Source organism: Takifugu rubripes, chromosome 4, assembly GCF_901000725.2.
Source record: "Takifugu rubripes chromosome 4, fTakRub1.2, whole genome shotgun sequence".
NCBI lineage: Eukaryota > Metazoa > Chordata > Actinopteri > Tetraodontiformes > Tetraodontidae > Takifugu > Takifugu rubripes.
In genome coordinates this window covers 2,746,997-2,766,276 of record NC_042288.1, presented here as the reverse complement: position 1 = coordinate 2,766,276, position 19,280 = coordinate 2,746,997, and the positions used below count along the sequence as shown (strand labels likewise).

The 19,280-nt window shown below is 42.8% G+C and overlaps 3 protein-coding genes across 3 annotated transcripts; 1 reads left to right on the top strand and 2 right to left on the bottom strand.

Moving 5' to 3' along the window:
- The first annotated feature begins 143 nt into the window (after positions 1-143).
- tial1 (TIA1 cytotoxic granule-associated RNA binding protein-like 1) lies at positions 144-8,792 on the top strand. Its single transcript, XM_003963687.3, has 12 exons — positions 144-735; positions 1,137-1,233; positions 1,612-1,710; positions 1,816-1,870; positions 1,963-2,050; positions 4,658-4,733; positions 5,081-5,189; positions 5,664-5,759; positions 5,854-5,938; positions 6,152-6,275; positions 6,640-6,812; positions 6,905-8,792. Exons 1-12 carry the CDS (start codon positions 698-700, stop codon positions 7,026-7,028), a joined length of 1,164 nt encoding a protein of 387 aa, XP_003963736.2. The 5' UTR covers positions 144-697; the 3' UTR covers positions 7,029-8,792.
- A 1,261-nt stretch (positions 8,793-10,053) lies between these two features.
- On the bottom strand, positions 10,054-14,747 carry pkd2l1 (polycystic kidney disease 2-like 1). The gene is made up of 15 exons (XM_011602934.2): positions 14,253-14,747; positions 13,931-14,044; positions 13,160-13,287; positions 12,808-13,061; positions 12,483-12,707; positions 12,178-12,406; positions 11,892-12,062; positions 11,641-11,822; positions 11,447-11,567; positions 11,254-11,352; positions 11,068-11,189; positions 10,866-10,983; positions 10,674-10,795; positions 10,282-10,411; positions 10,054-10,167 (listed from the first exon to the last, which is right to left on the bottom strand). Exons 1-15 carry the CDS (start codon positions 14,530-14,532, stop codon positions 10,054-10,056), a joined length of 2,409 nt encoding a protein of 802 aa, XP_011601236.2. The 5' UTR covers positions 14,533-14,747.
- A 1,318-nt stretch (positions 14,748-16,065) lies between these two features.
- Positions 16,066-17,429, bottom strand: atoh7 (atonal bHLH transcription factor 7). The gene has a single exon (XM_029835254.1). The coding sequence runs from the start codon at positions 17,113-17,115 to the stop codon at positions 16,684-16,686; it is 432 nt and encodes a 143-aa protein (XP_029691114.1). The 5' UTR covers positions 17,116-17,429; the 3' UTR covers positions 16,066-16,683.
- Between the last annotated feature and the right edge of the window lie 1,851 nt (positions 17,430-19,280).

The following is a 19,280-nucleotide window of genomic DNA, read 5'->3' as shown; positions in this document are numbered from 1 at the left end:
AATGTACAGCACTTGATCAGACAGACAGACAGACAGGCAGGCAGGCAGGCAGGCAGGCAGACAGACAGACAGACAGACAGACAGACAGACAGACAGACAGATAGATAGATAGATAGATAGATAGATAGATAGATAGATAGATAGTCAAGCCCCTCCGGAATCCCTTACGTCGTCAAATCATCTTGGCTAATTATTAAAATTTCCTGTTAATTTGATTAAAATCTGTTTAATATATTTTTATTATTATTGTGCTGACAGCCATAAAGAACACCTACTGTCACATAATATCCGTGTTAAAAACAAACCAAAACATTTCTACGCGGGGATCTTTGGCTAAATCTTTCAACATGAAAAACGCGCAACGCCTATGAGTAAAATCAACGCACCCAAGCGCTCCACTTTAAAACAACTCAAATTACTTAAATAAAACTAACTTTCGCGATTAACATTTTTATTTATTTGGGCATTTTAATAAAATATACAGCAAAAATAAAACCGGCAAATAATTTCTAAGGTTAAAGTTCAAACTGCTTTTCGTCATCGTCGTCGTATGTTCTTTGACCATCGTGTGACGTGTGTTATAACTCTTAGCTAGTGAACTACCACTTCCCTCGGTGGTGTAGGATTAACCGCGTGCTTCAGAGTCATTCATCAACGAAGCTAACTAAGTAGTAATTTCCTGCCCAGGGGACTGACAATGATGAATATGGACGAGGAAAGTCTTTCCAAAACCCTGTAAGTTATTTTTAACCTGTTATTGTTAGCATTGTGCAGGCCCTGTCGCTATGGAAGCTAACGTCGGCAACCGGTGGCTAATGGCTAAATGTTGTTTATAACGTGTTTAACTTTAGCTTTACCCTAATGTTGTGCTGGTAACATTGATATTTATAGTCGCCAAGGACATTTTTTAGTAAAAAGTAGGTTAAAATAAACCACGGTTTAACGCTTTGATGCCAGAGCTGGGCCAGATCAGGCATGCTAGCTGATATAAGTACATCTGTTAAGTCATCCTGTGTACGCGCAAACCATTGCTACAAAACACCAGCTTGCTTCCTTTGCACGTCCACCTTTGCTCGTCGGTTGACGCAAACAAAGGGACTAACTTTTGTGAAACTTGTCTTCTTTGTCTCCACCAGGTATGTGGGCAACCTCTCCCGGGATGTGACTGAAATTTTGATCCTGCAGCTCTTCAGCCAGATTGGACCGTGTAAAAGTTGCAAAATGATCACAGATGTAAGAAGCCAAACTATAAATTTGACATATTTGTGACACAGTTATGTCTTCCCATGCATCCTAAGCAAAAAGTGAAATATCCTAGAAATATCCAAGAATACAAGAGGAAATATACTCATTTTTAGAAATGTATATACTCTTTTTACTTTCTCACCTGTGATTTGTTACTCTATTGTTCTTAACAGAATACTTCAAATTCTAATGAGATAGACAAACAGAGACACGCACAGGGATACAGACTAGCTTCGCTCAAACAGATGACTTCATTTTTTGTTAACTTCCCACTAAATTTGCACATTACAATAGGTAAATAATAGAGACAGATTACTGGAATGGCTACAGCTAAACAACTTTTATGTTTGGCTGTGTTGTTTGCAGCATACGAGCAGCGATCCTTATTGCTTTGTGGAGTTCGTTGATCACAAAGACGCTGCTTCGGCTCGTGCAACCATGAACAAGAGGAAGATATTAGGAAAGGTAAGACCATTCAGCCCATACAATCTGGTATGGAGTAATTCTTTCTAGGATTCATCTGAACCTGGGTCATAGTTTCAAACCCTCTATGTTGTTCCGTCCTGTCAGGAGGTCAAAGTAAATTGGGCAACCTCGCCAAGCTGCCAGAAAAAAGACACATCCAGTCAGTATTGAGATGTTGATTTTATTTGTTTTTTAATTTGTCCAGTCCACATTTTTTTGTGGTAAGTTTTTTGGTCTTCTCTTTTGCTCTAGATCACTTCCATGTGTTTGTGGGCGATCTGAGTCCTGATATCACCACCGAGGACATCAGGGCTGCTTTTGCACCCTTTGGTCATATCTCGTAAGTTTTCTCTTGTAAAGGGGATTTCTTTTCATGTCTAGTAGTTTTTGTGCAGCATACACCAGTTTTGTCTGTGGATTGGGACACAAAAACCTGACCGATATCTGTCAGAACTTGCTTAAAGGACGACAGTATTAGATCGTGTTTCTTGTTGGGTTTATAGAACAAGGAATGACAAGAAGACGGCTCACTTACACACACCAGATGATTTAAATGTGTTTGAACAAGCTGAAATGCGATAAGCTGTGATCCCCGGGGCACTTGGTGCTGGTAGGATTTCCAGTTTTCGCTCTTGAATCGTGTATTAAAGTTTCGCTGCTGCTGCTGTGGTGAGGTAGGGCCTCAGTTCAGCACAAGCTGGGTGTTCCCTGGTTGGAATCTACCAGCTGACCTGGCTGATTTTAAAACAAGGACACACGTCCTTGATTTATTTTGTTAAGCCGTCTTTACAGTTGACGAGGTTCATCCAGTCTTAGAGTATCTTTTGTGGGGCGGCCACGGTGTCAAAACCCAGGCCTGGAGGGCCAAGCATGTTTTCTGACAGGTAGTTACACCGGGTCCCCACTTGCCGCTCTTTTCTGCCTGGATTGCTGCCCTCTGGGGACTTTGTTATGACACCCCATGTTCTAAGGGTTTTGCTAAGGTGAATTAAATAGGTGCTCATTTTAAAGCCAGGATCTGTATCATATATTTCAAATTTTAGATGCCATAACAGCCTGGGGGCTGTACTATGATGTACGTTAGACCTGTCTGTGCTTTCTAAGGACACCCGACATTGGGCCTAACTGCTATATTAACCTATGTCTAATAGAAGTGTGGAAAAGATAATGGCGTTGCAATTCTCGGTATTGATTTTCCAATTTATTTGCTGTAACTTTACAGCTACTTGCATAACTCTTCATACTTGTGAAAACTATTCTAAACGTTGTTGTCCCTTGAGCGATGAAGGATGCCTGCTGGTTAAAGACATATTTCTTTCTTTTTTTCCTACCGCCTGCAGTTACACTGGTGTGCATTGTGCAGAGATTACCTGCAGCTATATGTCTTAGATTAAACACTGATTGTGAGTGGTTAGTGTCAGCTCACCATTGGCTTAATGCCTAGTATATACAGGAGACTGGTCGGCATATATTTTGGAATCAAGCACTTACTGGTCAACTAAAGCGTGGAGTATTGTCCTGAAGTTGAAACACATTCATATTTTCTTCCCAGCAGATCTACTGGAGTCTCCACCAAACTATCCATATGCCTCTAAACACTCTTTTGCACGTAACGATCAAATATGTTCCAGCAGGGAGTCTTTTCCCCATCACAGCACTCTCAGTTATAGCTTTAGTCATTTTATACAGATTTGTTTCATTTTTCAAAATTGTGTATTTGCAAAGACAACACTGACGAGTGAGTGCATAGCCAATTGGAAGTGATCCATCCCATCTAGGTCCAGAGGAGAGGGCATATGAGAAAACCTCTAATATAACCTTTTTAATGCAAAGATACCCTTCCAAATATGTAATGGACCATCTTATGGTCATAACGTCTTGTCCCTGCAGAGTCAACCTTTTGTAGGCCAGCTCTGTGCTTGACTTGATCACTGTCACTGATGGCTGTGGTGCAGTCACCTGTAGTGACAGGGGATGGGATAATTCCTATCTTACACCTCATTTGAGAAGATAAATATGTAGCTTGTGCAGTCAACATTCTGCCAGATTTGTCAAGACCTAACGGTTACTCTTGCTTTGATTTCAAATACACTATTAAGGGCGTGGGACGTACCTGCCAGCTAAATGTGTGTATGAACCTGACTAGCTTTTAGTCCCTGGTCTCAGTGAAGTAATAGCCCTTTGGTTATTTTACAGAAATTCTCATAGGATTGGAAAGGAGCTTGAAGGCTAACAGCAAGGAACTGTGCACTCTGGAGACTCAGATGTAGTTTTTTTTTCTCTATTCCATTCTTTCCATTTGTGTATGTGTAGCAGCTGTGTGTTAACACGATTTAACTTGGCATAGCACATCACAATGCCTGCTGTACATCTGTACATGTCTGTTTAGATTATGTCATTTGTTTTGCATAGTGTTGTCTTTAGTGCAGTGATTCTCTTCCAAAAAATTTCTGAAAATGTCAATTTCTCAAAATTTGCAGCTTCCCATACTCCATATTGGTGGTAAAGCATTGACCAGGAAAAATAAAGAATCTGTTAACAGGCCATGTATGCCTTTTTAATTCCTTTTTCCTCTTTTGATATGTTCTATATATTTCTACTTGTAGGAAGAGCACCCTGAGCAGACTTTAAGAATGCATGGTAATTCATATAATTTGTTCCTTTGTCAATTTAAATCAGTAGCTTGAGCAGAATGACCGAGACGCGGTGCTCCAGTCTCGATGATCCATTAAATCATCTGAAATAATTTAGTAATAATTCAGTAGGTTGCATGTGTTTAGACCTGTTTTCTTTCAATCTTTGAAGTTTTATTATGAGACGACGCTTGGTGCCAATTCGTGATAGCTAATTATGTAGGACAGGACTCACACTTGAGTGTGTTTTGCGTGCTTCATATTTTGCTTTAAACTGGTGCATGTGCTGAACTGGTTTTTACATTTGCCTCCAGGGACGCCCGTGTTCTGAAGGACATGGCAACAGGCAAATCAAAGGGGTATGGATTTGTGTCCTTCTACAACAAACTGGTAAGGCTCCAGTGGGAGAGCTCAGACTTCCGCTTGTTTCTAGTTCCTCTCTTTCTCTTTAATATCTCACTCGTAATTCTAGTGACACGAGCCAACTGTTGTACCTGCAGTTGAAAATCACTCGATGCTTTTTTTTAAGTTGAGCAAGTAGAGCAGCGGACCAGAGCTACAAAGACAAGATGGGCTACACAATGAAGGCTATTATTGCACTTATGTCCAGCTCTACATGCACCACAGTTTTTTATCTTTAGAGATGGATTGCGGCCGTGCATATTTTCAGTATGAGGCTAAAATCACACTTGGTGTAACAATATACTGATTCTACCCCTAAAATGATATTTGTGCAGGATGCTGAGAATGCCATCAGTAAAATGGCCGGCCAGTGGCTTCAAGGACGCCAGATCAGGACTAACTGGGCAACACGTAAACCTCCAGCTCCCAAAAGTTTCCAGGACAGTAAGTTTTAGCGCCTGACAGAAATGGAAACAAGCAAAAAAAAAATTGTTTTTGCTGGGACACGGCTAAAGAGCAGGGCTCTATTTCTGTTACCTGCAAGTTCATGGGAATGTACAAAATCTCCCAAAGCCCCTGATGATCCGTTTTAAACAATTTCTGCAAGCCTGGACCCAATGTTGCCGGACTCATGAGCATTAGTGCTCGGTCAGACCGCAGCAGAGAAAGAAAGAAGCCCGTGGTCGCGTACAAAAACACTTTTTTTTCCCCCTAATCACCCAATTAGAGTTTTTATAGTAATAATTTCAGAGGACAAAGCTTAACTAAATTATTGAGACCTACAATGGATGAGATGACATAAATTCACTTTAGGACAGTTCAAAATGTATTTGGAGATGATTTTGGGACGAATGCCCCGGTAAATAGTCAGATTTCTTTTGAGTTTTTGTCTTAGCTGGTTGCTTTCTTGTTTTTCAGATGGCTCGAAACATCTCAAGTTTGATGACATAGTGACTCAGTCAAGTCCTCACAACTGTACTGTGTACTGTGGAGGGATCCAGTCAGGACTGACTGGTAAATGGGATTTTTAATAAAGTAGCTTTGTAATAACGATAATACCTTCATCATAACATTTCAGAACTCTCTAATCTCTTTCCTTCTCTTTCAGAACATCTAATGCAACAGACCTTCTCACCATTTGGTCAAATAATGGAAATCCGGGTTTTCCCGGACAAAGGCTACTCCTTCGTCAGGTAATTAGTCCTCATTGCAGCTTTTGGCCTGTAGGTGTCACTAAAACCCCATTGTTTATCCATTTGTGCGACATCACTTATTTTGTCTTGCTCCTATTATTATCCTTTGTTTTATTTTGCTTCAAATATATAAATACATAATATTACTCTTAAGTATTAACATATTTTGCAATCTTATTGATTCAATTTTTTCTTTTTTCCCTCCTCCATTAGGTTTTCTTCTCATGACAGTGCTGCTCATGCTATTGTTTCAGTAAATGGCACAGTCATCGAGGGGAATCTTGTGAAGTGTTTCTGGGGCAAAGAATCTCCTGACATGCAAAAGAATTCACAGCAGGTAAGCGTCACAGATAAAGGAACCAAAGAGAGAGTGCTGCTGGAGGCAGTGGGAGCTTTTATTTTGCTCAGATTATGAGCAACAACACTGCAACTGTTTTACAACTGGGTTAAAAACCACATCCTGAGTTACACAATGAACAGGAGACCTGTTCGGATCAAACAACCAGTATGTTGTCTACATTTCCAAAAAAAAGAGAGGAAAAATCTGCATCCGGAAATCTGCTCATCATCAGCATTTTAGCCCTTCATTTATCGTGAATCGATGTAAATTCTCAATCTGACAAACGAAATGCCAACCATTCACATGCACGTTTTTAACAGGATTGTGCATTAATTGAGTTTGTTGTCTGTGCATCATTCAGGTTGAGTACAATTATTGGGGACAGTGGAATCAACCCTATGGAAATCCTCAGCAGCAGCAGCAGCAGCAGCAGCAGCAGCAGCAGCAGTATGGGCAGTATATGACCAATGGATGGCAGGTTCCCTCCTACAACATGTACGGGCAGACCTGGAACCAGCAAGGATTCGGAATGGAGTGAGTCTTTTTTGTGCTCACTTTTCGAGCTGCAAAAGGCCTTCAGCCTCTCTTTGCTCACGTTCGACCGCTCTTGATGTGTGTGTCCTCAGGCAGTCTCAGTCATCGGGCTGGATGGGCGGGTTTGGGTCACAGTCCGCCCAGGCCGCAGCTCCCCAGGGCCCAGTCATGTCCAACCTGGGCAACTACAACATGGCGGGTTATCAAACGCAGTGAGCCGAGTGTAAAACCAAGGGCATTTTTCTTTTTCTTTTATTTTTTTTAAATGTTGGTCAACTGCTTTGGTACAAAAAGGCAGAGGCCCTATTCACAAAGCCTTTGTAACGGATTGTCGCTTTTCAACAACAGGTTTATCTTCACAGTTGTAGGTCGTTCTTTGGCCCAGAACTTTGTAATACCTTATACAACGATGCTTATTCACAGTCGTGTGAAATGAAAGTGCTCTTGGGCTCATGTAAAGCCAAAATAACCTTTTATTCCCCATATTGTTACCCACATTAGAGTGTGTGAATGAAGATGTGTAGCATTCTCTTTAGCTGAGAGAACCGTGGTGCTTTCCCTCGTCCCCCGCACACCGCACGTACCGACCCACAGCCCAGAATATCGATCAACGTCTGCCCCGTATGAATGTTTTTTAGTAGTCGTAGTCTATCCAAATATGAGTACCAAATAATTACAGTGAAGATGAAAGCACAAGTAGAAATAGCAATAGATGCCCTCGGTTTACCAGTTTTTATTGCTAGTTGGGGATGTTTTTTACTTCCACGGGACTTTTTTCTGCCATTTTATACAGCAGACAGTAAAATGTCACCTAGTCTTAATGCGTAGAAATTTTTTGGGTCACGTAGATCACTTTTGGAATTAGGATCTAGTGTTGTACAGACCTGGCAGAATAGATTGTTCATCTGATTGTGCAGCACACTGCACAGAGCTGAACCTGCAACCTTTTTGCAGCTTCAGCTCATAATCAGTCTATTTAAAAAACTTATTTTCATATATAAATGACTGCTTTGTGAATAGGCTCCAGAGTGGGGGCGGGGCGGGGGGTAACTTTTCCAGTGTATGAGCGGCAAAAGTATTTGTAAAAACAACTGTGGCTTTAAAGGAGAATAAGTGAGAAGAGAAGCGGCGTCTCTTGGGTTTTAGGTTTGTTTTGTCTCGTGTGAGTGATCAGCTGCGTTCTTTTGGACTTGAGTTTTGAATTTATAATATTCTGGATCGGACTGCTTTATAATATATTGTTTAAGAGGAGACTCAAACTCAGCTGATACCTTGTATAAAGAAAATAATATCAAACCAGCTTGGACCTCAGACTTTCTAAGATAACTAACTGCTCACTGATTCTGGGGCCGGATTCCTGGGAAAAAAAAGTTAAAATCTTGGATATATTCTTCTTTTGGAATGTCTGTGCTTTCGCTAAGAACTGAATTTATCTCGCCGACTCTCCCATAAAACCAATTCAGCAGCTTCTCTTTGCATGTTGTTCAGATTCAGTTGCATACGTGCCATTCTGTACGAAATTAGTCTTTCCGGACTCATTTTCTTAATCCACAAGCCAATCTTAATGTTTTTATTTGAGCTGGCGGCGTGTATTGGAGCCAGGGTGGCGGTTGCTGACAGTGTAAATACAGGCCACAGGTCTCCTGTACATAATGTAGGTAGAATGTTACAAAGTGAAATTACAGCGTTCAAACTCAGCAATATAATTTATGATTGAGCCTTAATACACGTCACAGCAATTTGAAACTATGGGTTACTTTTAGGCTATGGTATTACTCCAGATTCTTTACCTTTTGTGGAATTTCGTTTTATTTTTTCCTTTTTTTTAAATTTCCATGAATACCCGCCACACAGGTGACGCTTCAGGTTGATTTACACAATAATGTAATATAGTTATTGCTGAAAACATGTAATTTTCCAAGAGTACATTTAAGATGAAGAGCTGAAGTGTTTAATAATAAAGGATCATTTCTGTGGAAAGTTTCTTTAAATAATAATTGAAAAAAAAACCACATTTGAAACATCTTATTTTCCAGAACCTTTTTTATTGAACAGACACATTGTGATTTAGAACCACTGTCAATGCAACACTTCCAGTTACACATTTAACGAGTTGGAACGTTCGGATCTAATAGAGACGGTATTTTCACAGTGCCATTTTGTGTGCTTCTATACACCAACTTAGCAGATTTGCATTGACATTACGATAATTAATGTAGAAGCATGAAATGGATTTAAAGCCAGTTAATAACGGATGGCTACGTGCCGGTTGCCCACTGCAGCTGCCTTTTATTTCTCTGATCTCTTAAATAAATAAAAACTTGCTGTGTTGAGGTGGAGATCAGGTTCACTGTTGGTTTTTCCCAAAGCTGACCAAACATCAGTGGGTTGTTCTATTAATCTGTTAAAAACAGGAGGAATTTAGGCACCTTTGCAGCTGTTGGCCAAAGAACTCCAAGAGTTCCGTATGGATTTGAATGAAGTTTCCAGGAAAGGTCAACAATGGTGCGAGGAAGAGCTCGTTAAATTTTGATGATGTTCAGATTCCCGGAGATCGACAACAAGCACAGAAGATTTGATCATAACCAGCCTACTATGGTATGGAAGCTACCGCCTGTATACAGTTACTGTATACTGACAGCTATTCTTGAGTAACTCCACTGAAGGGAGGGAGGATGCTGGAACAGCTGCTCCTCCTGTGAGGCTGCTTGGGTGGAATTTGCAGTTTGTGGACAAATGAGCTGCTTGGTGAAGGTCCGAATGCTTTTTAGTGAGGCACGTGTTTAATTTTTATTTACTATGCATCTACAGAGGCAAATCGAAGACCTGTCACATTCCATAGAATTACTCAGTGAAAAGCAAAGGACGGAAGAACCTCTGCGGACCCTTAAACAGATGAAAGTGAATCCTTCACTCCAACATTTGGTGGCCCAGACATGAGATTAACCAGCACAAATGATACTACTGTGCAAACACACTATTGCACAATTACAAATATGTAGCTGTCACAATCTGAGCTGAACAGATCATCTTAGAATCCCGGCCCGAGTGCCGTCAAAAGCTTCTTTTTTTTTACAGTATTTACAGGGTTCTGTCACACAGAGCAGCAGAAGCAAAGGGGTTGAATAAATATGCCATTAATACAGCTGAGTCTTCCCTTCTAGCTGTCAACGCTGGGCTAAGGAGTCCGCTTCTTGGGCTAACTGCAGGTGGGATCGCAAGCTCGTTTATCACCTACCCATCACATGTTACGGTCATGTGAGGGGTAGGTGAAAACTCCTGATTTCATGACCTCAGCCTTCCTGGTTCCGTCCACATGGGCGGTGCTGCTGCCATCCGCCCCACTCTGGACTCTCTGGGTAGAAACATTTCACATTCACAATGTTGCAACCAGCCGTTCGTCTACTGTAAAACACTGACGTGTTTGATGTCTGAGAGATTTGGTGCGTGTTTAGATGTCAGCACTCACGCTGGGGGTCTTCGACAGCACAGCGTTCCCTGGAAGGTTCTCATGTAATCCCAGTTTCTCCGTAATCAGCTCAAGTCTGGATGCGACACCTTCCAGAGCGTGTTCAAGGTGGAAAACCTGCCTGGATAGTCTTTTATTGGTGGGAAAATAAATCCAGACTTGTTATTTATCTCACTCATAGTATCAATTACTTTCTCTTGCCTGGAAATAGTGATGGAAATAGAAACACAACAAAGTTTATTTCCCTTCATTGCATCAATAAAGTCTCCATCCTGGAGTTGGAATATCTTCTGGATCATAATATTGTCACAAATCTTTCCACCAAATGCCAGAAAAAAAACACCTTTTCCAGGTCACATTTCCTCTGACATTCCCCCTTAAACTTTTCCCACCTAAGAAACTGCTCCCGGTCCACAAACGTCTGGCTCCAGGTGTTCCTCTGCTCGGTGGCACCGACGGATGAATCTTTCCCGTAATTAACTCCCAGATTGTTGATCTCAGCACTTAAAGCGTCCTGCACACAGAACACCAAACATCAGCTTGAACCTATGCACACAGGTTCTCTCCTGCAGATGTGCACACACTCTCTTTTCCTCCAGCTCGCTTTTCATCCTCTTTTGCTCCTCTTCATCTAGGATTTGGTTCCCATCGCGATCGAACTGGGAGAAGGCTTCTGAGATTTCCCGCTCGGCGTGTCCCATCCTGTAAAGTCATCAGAGCGGTGGGGGTTAAACGCCAGACTCAGCCGGAGCTCTTCTGCATGCTGTCAGAATTCCCTCGCCTTACTCTTTGAGCGTTTGTCGGAAGTCCTTGAATTCGATGTCTCCGGATTCAGACCTCAGCACTTTCTGGACGTCTGATATTTTTTCCTTTTTTAGTTTAAGCTTTATAATCGTCTTCATGTAGCTCTGTGGACAAGGCCAAATGAGTGCCAGCGTCTCTCGGTGATTTTGCGCGTGCTTGGGATCTTACCTGCTTGATGATGTCTGTAATCTGCAGCTCATCTTTCTGGGATGAGAGTTCCTCCTTCACCTCAGTGTAGGTATCATTTATGATGGCAAGAAACATGTTCTGGGGAAAAGACACATGAAAGATTAAAATAAATGCCCATTTATTTCAAAAAAGAAAAGAAAAATCAAACATATTGTACAGCAGTATGACCAACCAGCAGAACAAAGAACACAAAGAACACGTAGGTGACAAAATAGATCGGGCCGAGAACTCTGTTGGCGCGGTCGATGGCGTCATAATCAAAGTCTCCGAGGATAATCCTGAACTGCGTGAAGCTGCAGAGATAAGAGTCGGTTAAACAGCGGTTTTAAAGCCTTCCCGGCTGAACAGCTGTTCGGATCTCCGTACATGCATTTGGCAAAAGTACTGAAAGATTCGACTTCTGTCCCAAACAGCAAATATCCGAGCTGAGCGTAGGCGAAGAAGACGATGAAGAACATGATGGCGAAGCCCAGGATATCTTTAGCACATCGGCCCAGCGTGGAGGACAGCTGAGTCATGGTCTTGTTGATGCTAATGTACTTGAAGACCTGACGGAGAGAACACGCCGTCACAAACAGCCCGGACATTTAGCTGAATGTCAGAGATCCGTGTTCTACCTTTATCCAAGCAAAGAACAGGTTCACTGCGTTCATGTTGTTGTATTGGGTTTGCCAAAAGGCCAGAAATTCAAAATCGGCGTAGACGTCCGGTTGTTCCAGCAGTTTCGTGAGCAAGTTGTCCACTTTGACAGTCCGGAAAATATTAAATATAATGGCAACAATGGCGAGCTGCAAAAGAAGTTATTATTTGTATTATTATTATAGTTATAGTTATTGTTATAGGGTTTGAAATGTTAGGCTGGACTGCTGGAGGGCCTGTGTGTGAGGGATATCTCTGTCTTACCAGTATGACAATAATATCCAGTATATTCCAGATACTTTTGAAGTAGGAGAACTTGTGTATACGTAGCTCAAGGATCTCCTCCACAACATAATAGAGGATGAATAAACAGAAGAGCGTCTCACAGCCAAGGATGAAATAATCCCAGACTGAGATGTATCGGATCAACTTGACTGTTCTTATCTGGTAGGAAGGGATCGCGCCTCCGGTTGCTGGGAATTCAACCACCAGCCTGGGGGAAGGGAGGAATAAAGCAGATAAACCCTCAGTTATGGAGAGCCTGGTCAGAGAGGTCTGAAGGGGTTTACCTGATGATGCAGAACATGTTGATGTTGGCGTTGTAGGTGGAGAAGTCGATGAAGGTCACTCTGGTCCCTCTGTCCAGCCACAGGTTGTCCAGCAGGTCCTTCAGGATGGCGGCGCTCTCCTCTTTGGTTCGCCTCAGGTCTTGATAGTATCCCGCACCACTGTATGTCGTCAACAAGCCCCAGTGAGAGGAACCTTTGATCTGTTTCTCTGTGTGGTAGCTCCAGCTGCAGAGAAAGACAGAGTTTCTGTCTCAACTAGGGCTGATCAGAGACTGATGCTTTGGGTGGAAAATAAAGGGCATGTACACAACAAGCAGCATCTTACGCGGTGCCATTGATGAGGCCAAAGTTAAAGTAGTCCTCTTTCTTCTCATTGTACACATCGAAACACCCGGCAATCTCGTCTCTGAAGTCGCTGTGGACATTGCAGGAGTTGTTGAGGATCTTGATCTGCCTCATTCTGGGGACCCCCAGCAACATGTTCTCATAGTAGATGAAGGACTGGTCCCCGGTGTTCATGGACCGGTTATTGTACCATTTAGTCCAGTAGAGGCCATCCAGCAATGGGCCCTGAGCATACTGTTTCAAGTTTAACAGTGGACAGTTAGACACTGGCAGGGCTCCCTTGGTGTTAGCATGGTGAACATTGGGGATGTACATGCACAAGGAAAACTTACAGTCCAGAAATCAGTCATGCTGCTGATGGATTGAAACTTAACCCCACTTTCACCAGCCGCATTCACAAACAGGTCGGTCATGGCTTTAGTGTAGTAGTAGGTGCTTGAGCTGGTCATGCCATATGTCACTGGAAGACAATGAATTGCCCGTGTTAACGCCCAATCGCTGATTTATATCTGGTGCTGCTCCATTCAGCAGTCCAAGATAACGGCTCGGACATGTAAGGCTTCAATAGCCACGTTCTGATAGCTCATGTTTATGTGGCTGCAAACAGGACCAGATTAGAGGCCACCATTTGTTTGAAGAGGGAACGAGCTTGTCTGACGCAAATGGCTTCGTCAAACAATGTAAATCTAAGCCAGACAAAGAAACAATAGACGAGGCCAAAATGGTCCTATGGCTAAAAGGCAAGAGATACCGACGTCCTTTTAGCTCAAATGGACGGCAGGACAATGGCTCTCAGGGCAAGATCAACAGTCATAATGTCATAAACAGTAACCCACAACAACAAGAAATTAACTTAAATGGAAATATACAATTATCTTCCCTGTTGTCATAGCAATTAGAAGCCTTTTTTAATGCTTTTACTTGAGATCAATAGGTTTTATAACGACTGTCAATGAGGTCAGATATAAAACGATGTCTCGTTTACCCTCAAGGTTTATTAAATCACACTTTCTGCAAAAATGACTGAATAATTCTGAATAATGCACTTAAAAAAATGAAACGTGGACTGAACAAGGAAAAAAGACTCAACGATTCATACTTACAGAGACATATATCAACCAGGAAGACGAGATAGACAACTAACTCCCTCAGGGTGGTCCGGACAAACAGTTCTCTGTTGCCGGAGGTGTCCTCTGTCAGAGTTGTGCCCCACAATCCTGAAGAAACAATTAAAGAAACTCTACAAATGATGCCAAATTACCACAGAAGGCCCTTCATGTGGCGGGTCTGCTGACCTCAATGACAGAAGAAGCCATTTCACATTTAGAAAGAATGCTGAAAACACAGTTCCTATGTAAGTCCTTCATGTAGACTTTAACAAAACAGTAGTTGTAAGTAGCTGCACGGCCGTGGGTGTGTTCCTACCCTTGATGAATGAGCAGCAGCCTCTCCGTTTCTTCACCAGGCTCTGCTCGGCGGATGCTGGTTCTTCCGGGAATGTTGGGAGCGGGTCCAGCTTGTACATGCCGTCCCCTGAGCCCTGAAAGTGGGGCTGGGTGTTGTAGATAGTGCTGACAACCCTGGGGACGGGCGGAGGGGTGTCACAGAAGCCACAGTTCACCCAGGCTCCGTTACCCACACCTTCCATCTCGCATTCCACCCGGCCGGTCAGGTGGCTGTCGGCGCGGTTGTTCAGACACTTCATGTCGTCAGGGTGGATCGGAGGAGAGCGGAGGGCCGCTTGGATATTTTGCAAACACCTGCTGCAGGGATGGTTTTTAAAGAGCAGCTGACATCAGGTTTACAGAGGGAGGAGCCGCATGTCCCCACTTCATTTTCTACTGGTCTGCTTCACGTGCCAAGACTGTTGACCAATAAGAGCTCTGTTTAAACCGATGGTTTGGATTTAATATATCTATATATCATAGAATCACATTAGTCCTTCTCTCATGAGAGCCTCTGCAGGATCAACAGAGACAAAGAAACTAACAAAATGTATTCTATGGCATGGATGTGCGTGGTTACACTAAGGGATTGTTGTTTGTGGCCCAACAAGCTACAAGTACAAATTAACATCTAACCAACTGATGAGGGTTAGACAAATACATCAATATGCACAAAAAACACAAAGAACACAGTTAAATTTTAGAAAAAGAAAAATGTAGCAAAATCAAGGAATGTGGAACGAGGGGAAATGACGCAAGCGTTGCAGCACATTTGAGTTGCTCGGCTCTCTTTCACGCTGCGCCTGTTGTCACCATCTATTAACAGCTCGTTCAATATCATGCCGCTGATGAGGAAATCACTTAATTGCGTGTTGGTCATTATTTCTGTCAGCAACTGTTTGGTGACTGAATTAATTAAGAGCCTAATTGCTGTGTCACAAATGGTTTCCACCTCATTACCATTGCGCACTTTTGACTCTGCTGCCTATTCATCTTTAGACATGCCAACTGTCAGAAAGCGTTTATTAGGTATGAAAACACGCAGGGTGGCGGATGCATCGTTTTGACCATCTGTATCAGCATATATGCAACACTCCAATCTGGTATTAAACACTTTGCACAATATTAGTGTTCCATATCTCTTATATATGCACTTATGTCTCTTTCTGTGCTGGACATGAAGATAAGATACAAATAATAGTAATAATCAACTGCATAAACTCAACCTGCAGTTGAAGAGAGCCCTCGAAGCCTCCCTATAGATGAGTGGCGGCCCAGCTATGCTCGTTTACGCTTCATCTGCCCCGAACAGTGCAATTACACGCAACTATTAGCGCACAATAGAGTTTAATTTCGGCTCCTCCTCAGAATCCGTGACAGGATTTGGCGCACAGGCTTCCTTAATATGCTGTGGCTTGTGCCACCATTCAAACTCTTTCAGCGTGAGAACAATCACTTTTGAGTGGCTGTTGATTGCCATTTAAATTTGTAGCTGTGTGGCTTTAGAAAGAGGCGCTTGCAGATCTTTGGCGTCGTGGTTTACTGGCCGATTGGGCTGTTTTGCAAAGTTTTAAATGTTTCGTCTTTGATGTTACACCACTGACGTAAGAGTGGCTTATCTCAGTGCACAGGAGCTCAGCACAAAAGGCTGTTTGACACCCCAAGGAGCAGAGCAGCACTACTGAGAGCTGGACATGTGCAGAACAATAGCCGGGCTGTAAATTAGTGGCTCTCTTTGACAACACTTAATTTTATGGCACTCTAAGGGGGAAAAAAGTGAGATTATGGGACTCCTGTTCTAATAAGAGAAGGAAATTATACAGCCGAAGACACTATAGATGAGCAATAATATCCTTATGCAAATTCTAAGGATGCATTGTGTTTTTTAAATAGTGGCGTTCGTGTTAATGCTTATCGAATGCAATGACAGGCAAAAACAAGTGTTCATGGAAAATATCTTGTTTTTATTTTGACTCAAAATCTATGATTAAAAAAAAATAGAAGTCTGCATATGAAAAAATAAAACATTTTCACAACAAACGTGCTTAAACGTCTTTCTGCGTTGGCTTCAGCTACACAACTAGGAACACCACGGTTTTCTTCAGATTGCACACAGTTTCGGGGGCGTAGCAAAACAACAGAACACCATTGTTTGTATTTGCAGTGCAACCTAGTGGTCCTCATCAAGACACTACACTCCTGTCATTTCTACACTTTGAACAAAAAAAATGCTCAATGTTGCAGGACAAAAACGTAAAATAGTAGCCTTTCTGATTGTCACACAGAAATAAGGTAAATGTACAGAAAAATGCAATACAAATGTATTTACTGTCTTCTAGATTGAAGGAAACATGTTCACGTTGTCGTTAACTTCCAACAACATGACGGGTTGTCCACCACGCAGCGGCACTTTAAGCGTGGACCTGATGTCCATCGAACTGATAAGAGAAAGGGGGGACGTATGTGTCCTCTCCAGCAGAGCTGTCGTACCTCATGAGGCACGGGTAGTTTTCTGGCTGCACATGGTCAAACTGCAGGTCCAGCCACTGCCTGTGAGGACCATTGTGCCTTCTGTTGTCAGTCAGAATCCGGTTCAGGGCCATGATGTAGCTGAGGGCCATCTGCAGAGTTTCATACTTGGACAGTTTTTTGTCCTGGCCCCACTGAGGGACCACTTTGCGCAGGCGATCAAAAGCCGTGTTCAAACCCTGCATCCTCTTCCTCTCTCTGGCATTGGCAGCCATCCTACGTCTCGTCGCCGTTTCGTATTTCTCTGGCGTCCTAGAGTCGGGTTCCGAGGACTCGGATCCAGAGTCAGTGCAGCTTTGTCGACGAGACTTCATGTTGGTTCTGAGATGAAGATTTAAATTAATCTTTAAGTCCTCAGGACTAATACAGGTCACAGAAATGATGTTTTCAGTTTTAGCTTCAGGGCTCCTCAGAGGTGTAGCAGAGGTCCGAGCTACTAGTCCAGATAGGGGACAGCCTGAAGAGTCCAAGGTGCTTGTTGTCTAGCTGACAGTACAGAACCAGCTTTTATAAGATGGAGCGAATGAACAGGTGGCAGCAGGTGGAGTCCCTGCCCTCCCCCTGTCCTCCATATTACCCAGAGAAAAACACACTCATGTGCACACCCACTCTCATCTAATCTCAGCTCACTCACTCACTCACACACACATACACACACATATATACCCACACACAAACAAAACCTTAATGAAATTCCAATTATCCTGGGCTGGGCTCTCTGGCCGTGGCTTCACTCAGAGCCATGTGTCACAAACACCAAAAGTCTACCATCTGGTGGCACCACTCGCTACAGCTGATGCTATAAACAGACTTTTGTTGCTTGTGGCTATTGCCCGCTCAGTCCTACAGTTCCATATGTTGCTTCATATTTGATAATGTATCTTTCACTTTGTGTCTATACACATTGGTTATATTTTTTTATATGAAAAAATATACCTTTTTGAATCGGCTGTAGTAGTCAAGACTGAATGAAACTGATTTTTTCTCATCTTATAAACACAGTAAGTGAACATTAGAGGAGCAGATTAGAGGTTAAATGAACCACTGAAATGGACAAATGTAAGCTGTATGAGAGTCCCTGGACATGGAGAAGGAAACACAACTAAAGCCAGGTCACACTGAGGCTTCTCTAGGTGAACCCATACAAGTCAGTCATGCCGAGCAGAAGAGAGATCTCAGAGGGCCTCAGCAGGAGGATAGTGACAGGAAGCTAGAAGGTCCTCTGAAGTCCTTGTTCCAGCGTGAGGCAGATCATCTACAAATGGACAGTGATCTGAATCATTGCAGACGTCCTTTCTGTGGACAGAGGAGTAAAACTGTGTTGTTACCAAAACATGAAAACCATCAAAGGAACCTTCTCCCAACAGTGAAGAATGGTGGTGAGAATGTAAAGATCCACTGAACCATGAATTCTGGAATATTTCAACCCAAAGGCATCTATTGTGACATAGAAGCTTGGCTCCTGCAACATCAGAATGCTCTGAATTCCAGCAAATGGCTGAAGGTGAAGGTCTGTGTTCTGGACCAGAACATAGATCTTGACCTGAATCCCACTGAAATTCGCACCCAATGGGACAGCTTCTGCAAGGTCCCCATCAAGGTCCTCACCAGTACCAGTAAGCACCAGTAAGACCCCCTTTCACTTCTGATGTAAGTGTGATAATAACCATAATCTGAGATTAGCCCGGGGCAAAAGAAGCATAAGTGTGACCTTTAACCTCTTGGGTTTAAACAGCACATCAGGGGATTTGGACTCTCACAAGATGGTTTACAGAGCCCCCATCATCAGATCTGGGGAGCAGGTTTCCTTTAGGGCTCTTTGCTTTATCCCTGAAACTAAAATCAGCCTGAAAATGTGGAAGAACTCCTAATGTGTCGCCGTATGTGGCACACATTAATGTTCTTTATGTCCCCACAGGAGGACTAAATAATTGATCTGTGTAGTGGTCCGAAAACAATGGGACAGACAGAATAATTTGTCTGTCTGTTCTTTCCATCTGCCGACAATGCGTTCCGTACTTAAGGAAGATGATGTGGACACACATTCAATTACATACACACAAACACACACACAGGCATGGAATGACTTTAAAGCTGGAAATAACTTTTACACATTATTTTTACTCCATGTATTTCTTTTGTGCTGTGGTGTCGTCCTTTGTCAGGACTGCGGACCCACACTCCCAGAGTTTGGGTATAGAAGCAGGTTATGAATGATTAATAACTGTCGGAGGCCTGGAATAATGCCTGTCTCTGGTACTGGGTCATGGACGCAAGCTGATGCTGTCTGGTCATTTTGGGATGGACTAAGTTAGCTGTGCAATTAGGCATATAATCCCATCTACCAGTTGGTTCATTGATTACAGATTGATGTAGTTTGCCAGCTGCTGCTTGTCCTGTCTGAGGGCCCCGTCTCAGACGGCGCGCGGACCTTCCGTGTCTTCCACCCATTTTTTTTTCTATAACCTCTCACAGGATT

Coding starts and splice junctions, on each gene's coding strand:
- atoh7 (XM_029835254.1), bottom strand. CDS start 17,115: ATGAAGTCTCGTCGACAAAGCTGCACTGACTCTGGATCCGAGTCCTCG.
- tial1 (XM_003963687.3), top strand. CDS start 698: ATGATGAATATGGACGAGGAAAGTCTTTCCAAAACCCT. Junction 5,760..5,853: donor GATCCAGTCAGGACTGACTG/GTAAATGGGATT, acceptor CTTCTCTTTCAG/AACATCTAATGCAACAGACC. Junction 6,276..6,639: donor TGCAAAAGAATTCACAGCAG/GTAAGCGTCACA, acceptor TGCATCATTCAG/GTTGAGTACAATTATTGGGG.
- pkd2l1 (XM_011602934.2), bottom strand. CDS start 14,532: ATGAAGTGTCTGAACAACCGCGCCGACAGCCACCTGACCGGCCGGGTG. Junction 10,796..10,865: donor GCGAGCTGGAGGAAAAGAGA/GTGTGTGCACAT, acceptor TTCTGTGTGCAG/GACGCTTTAAGTGCTGAGAT. Junction 10,168..10,281: donor TGCTGTCGAAGACCCCCAGC/GTGAGTGCTGAC, acceptor GTTTCTACCCAG/AGAGTCCAGAGTGGGGCGGA.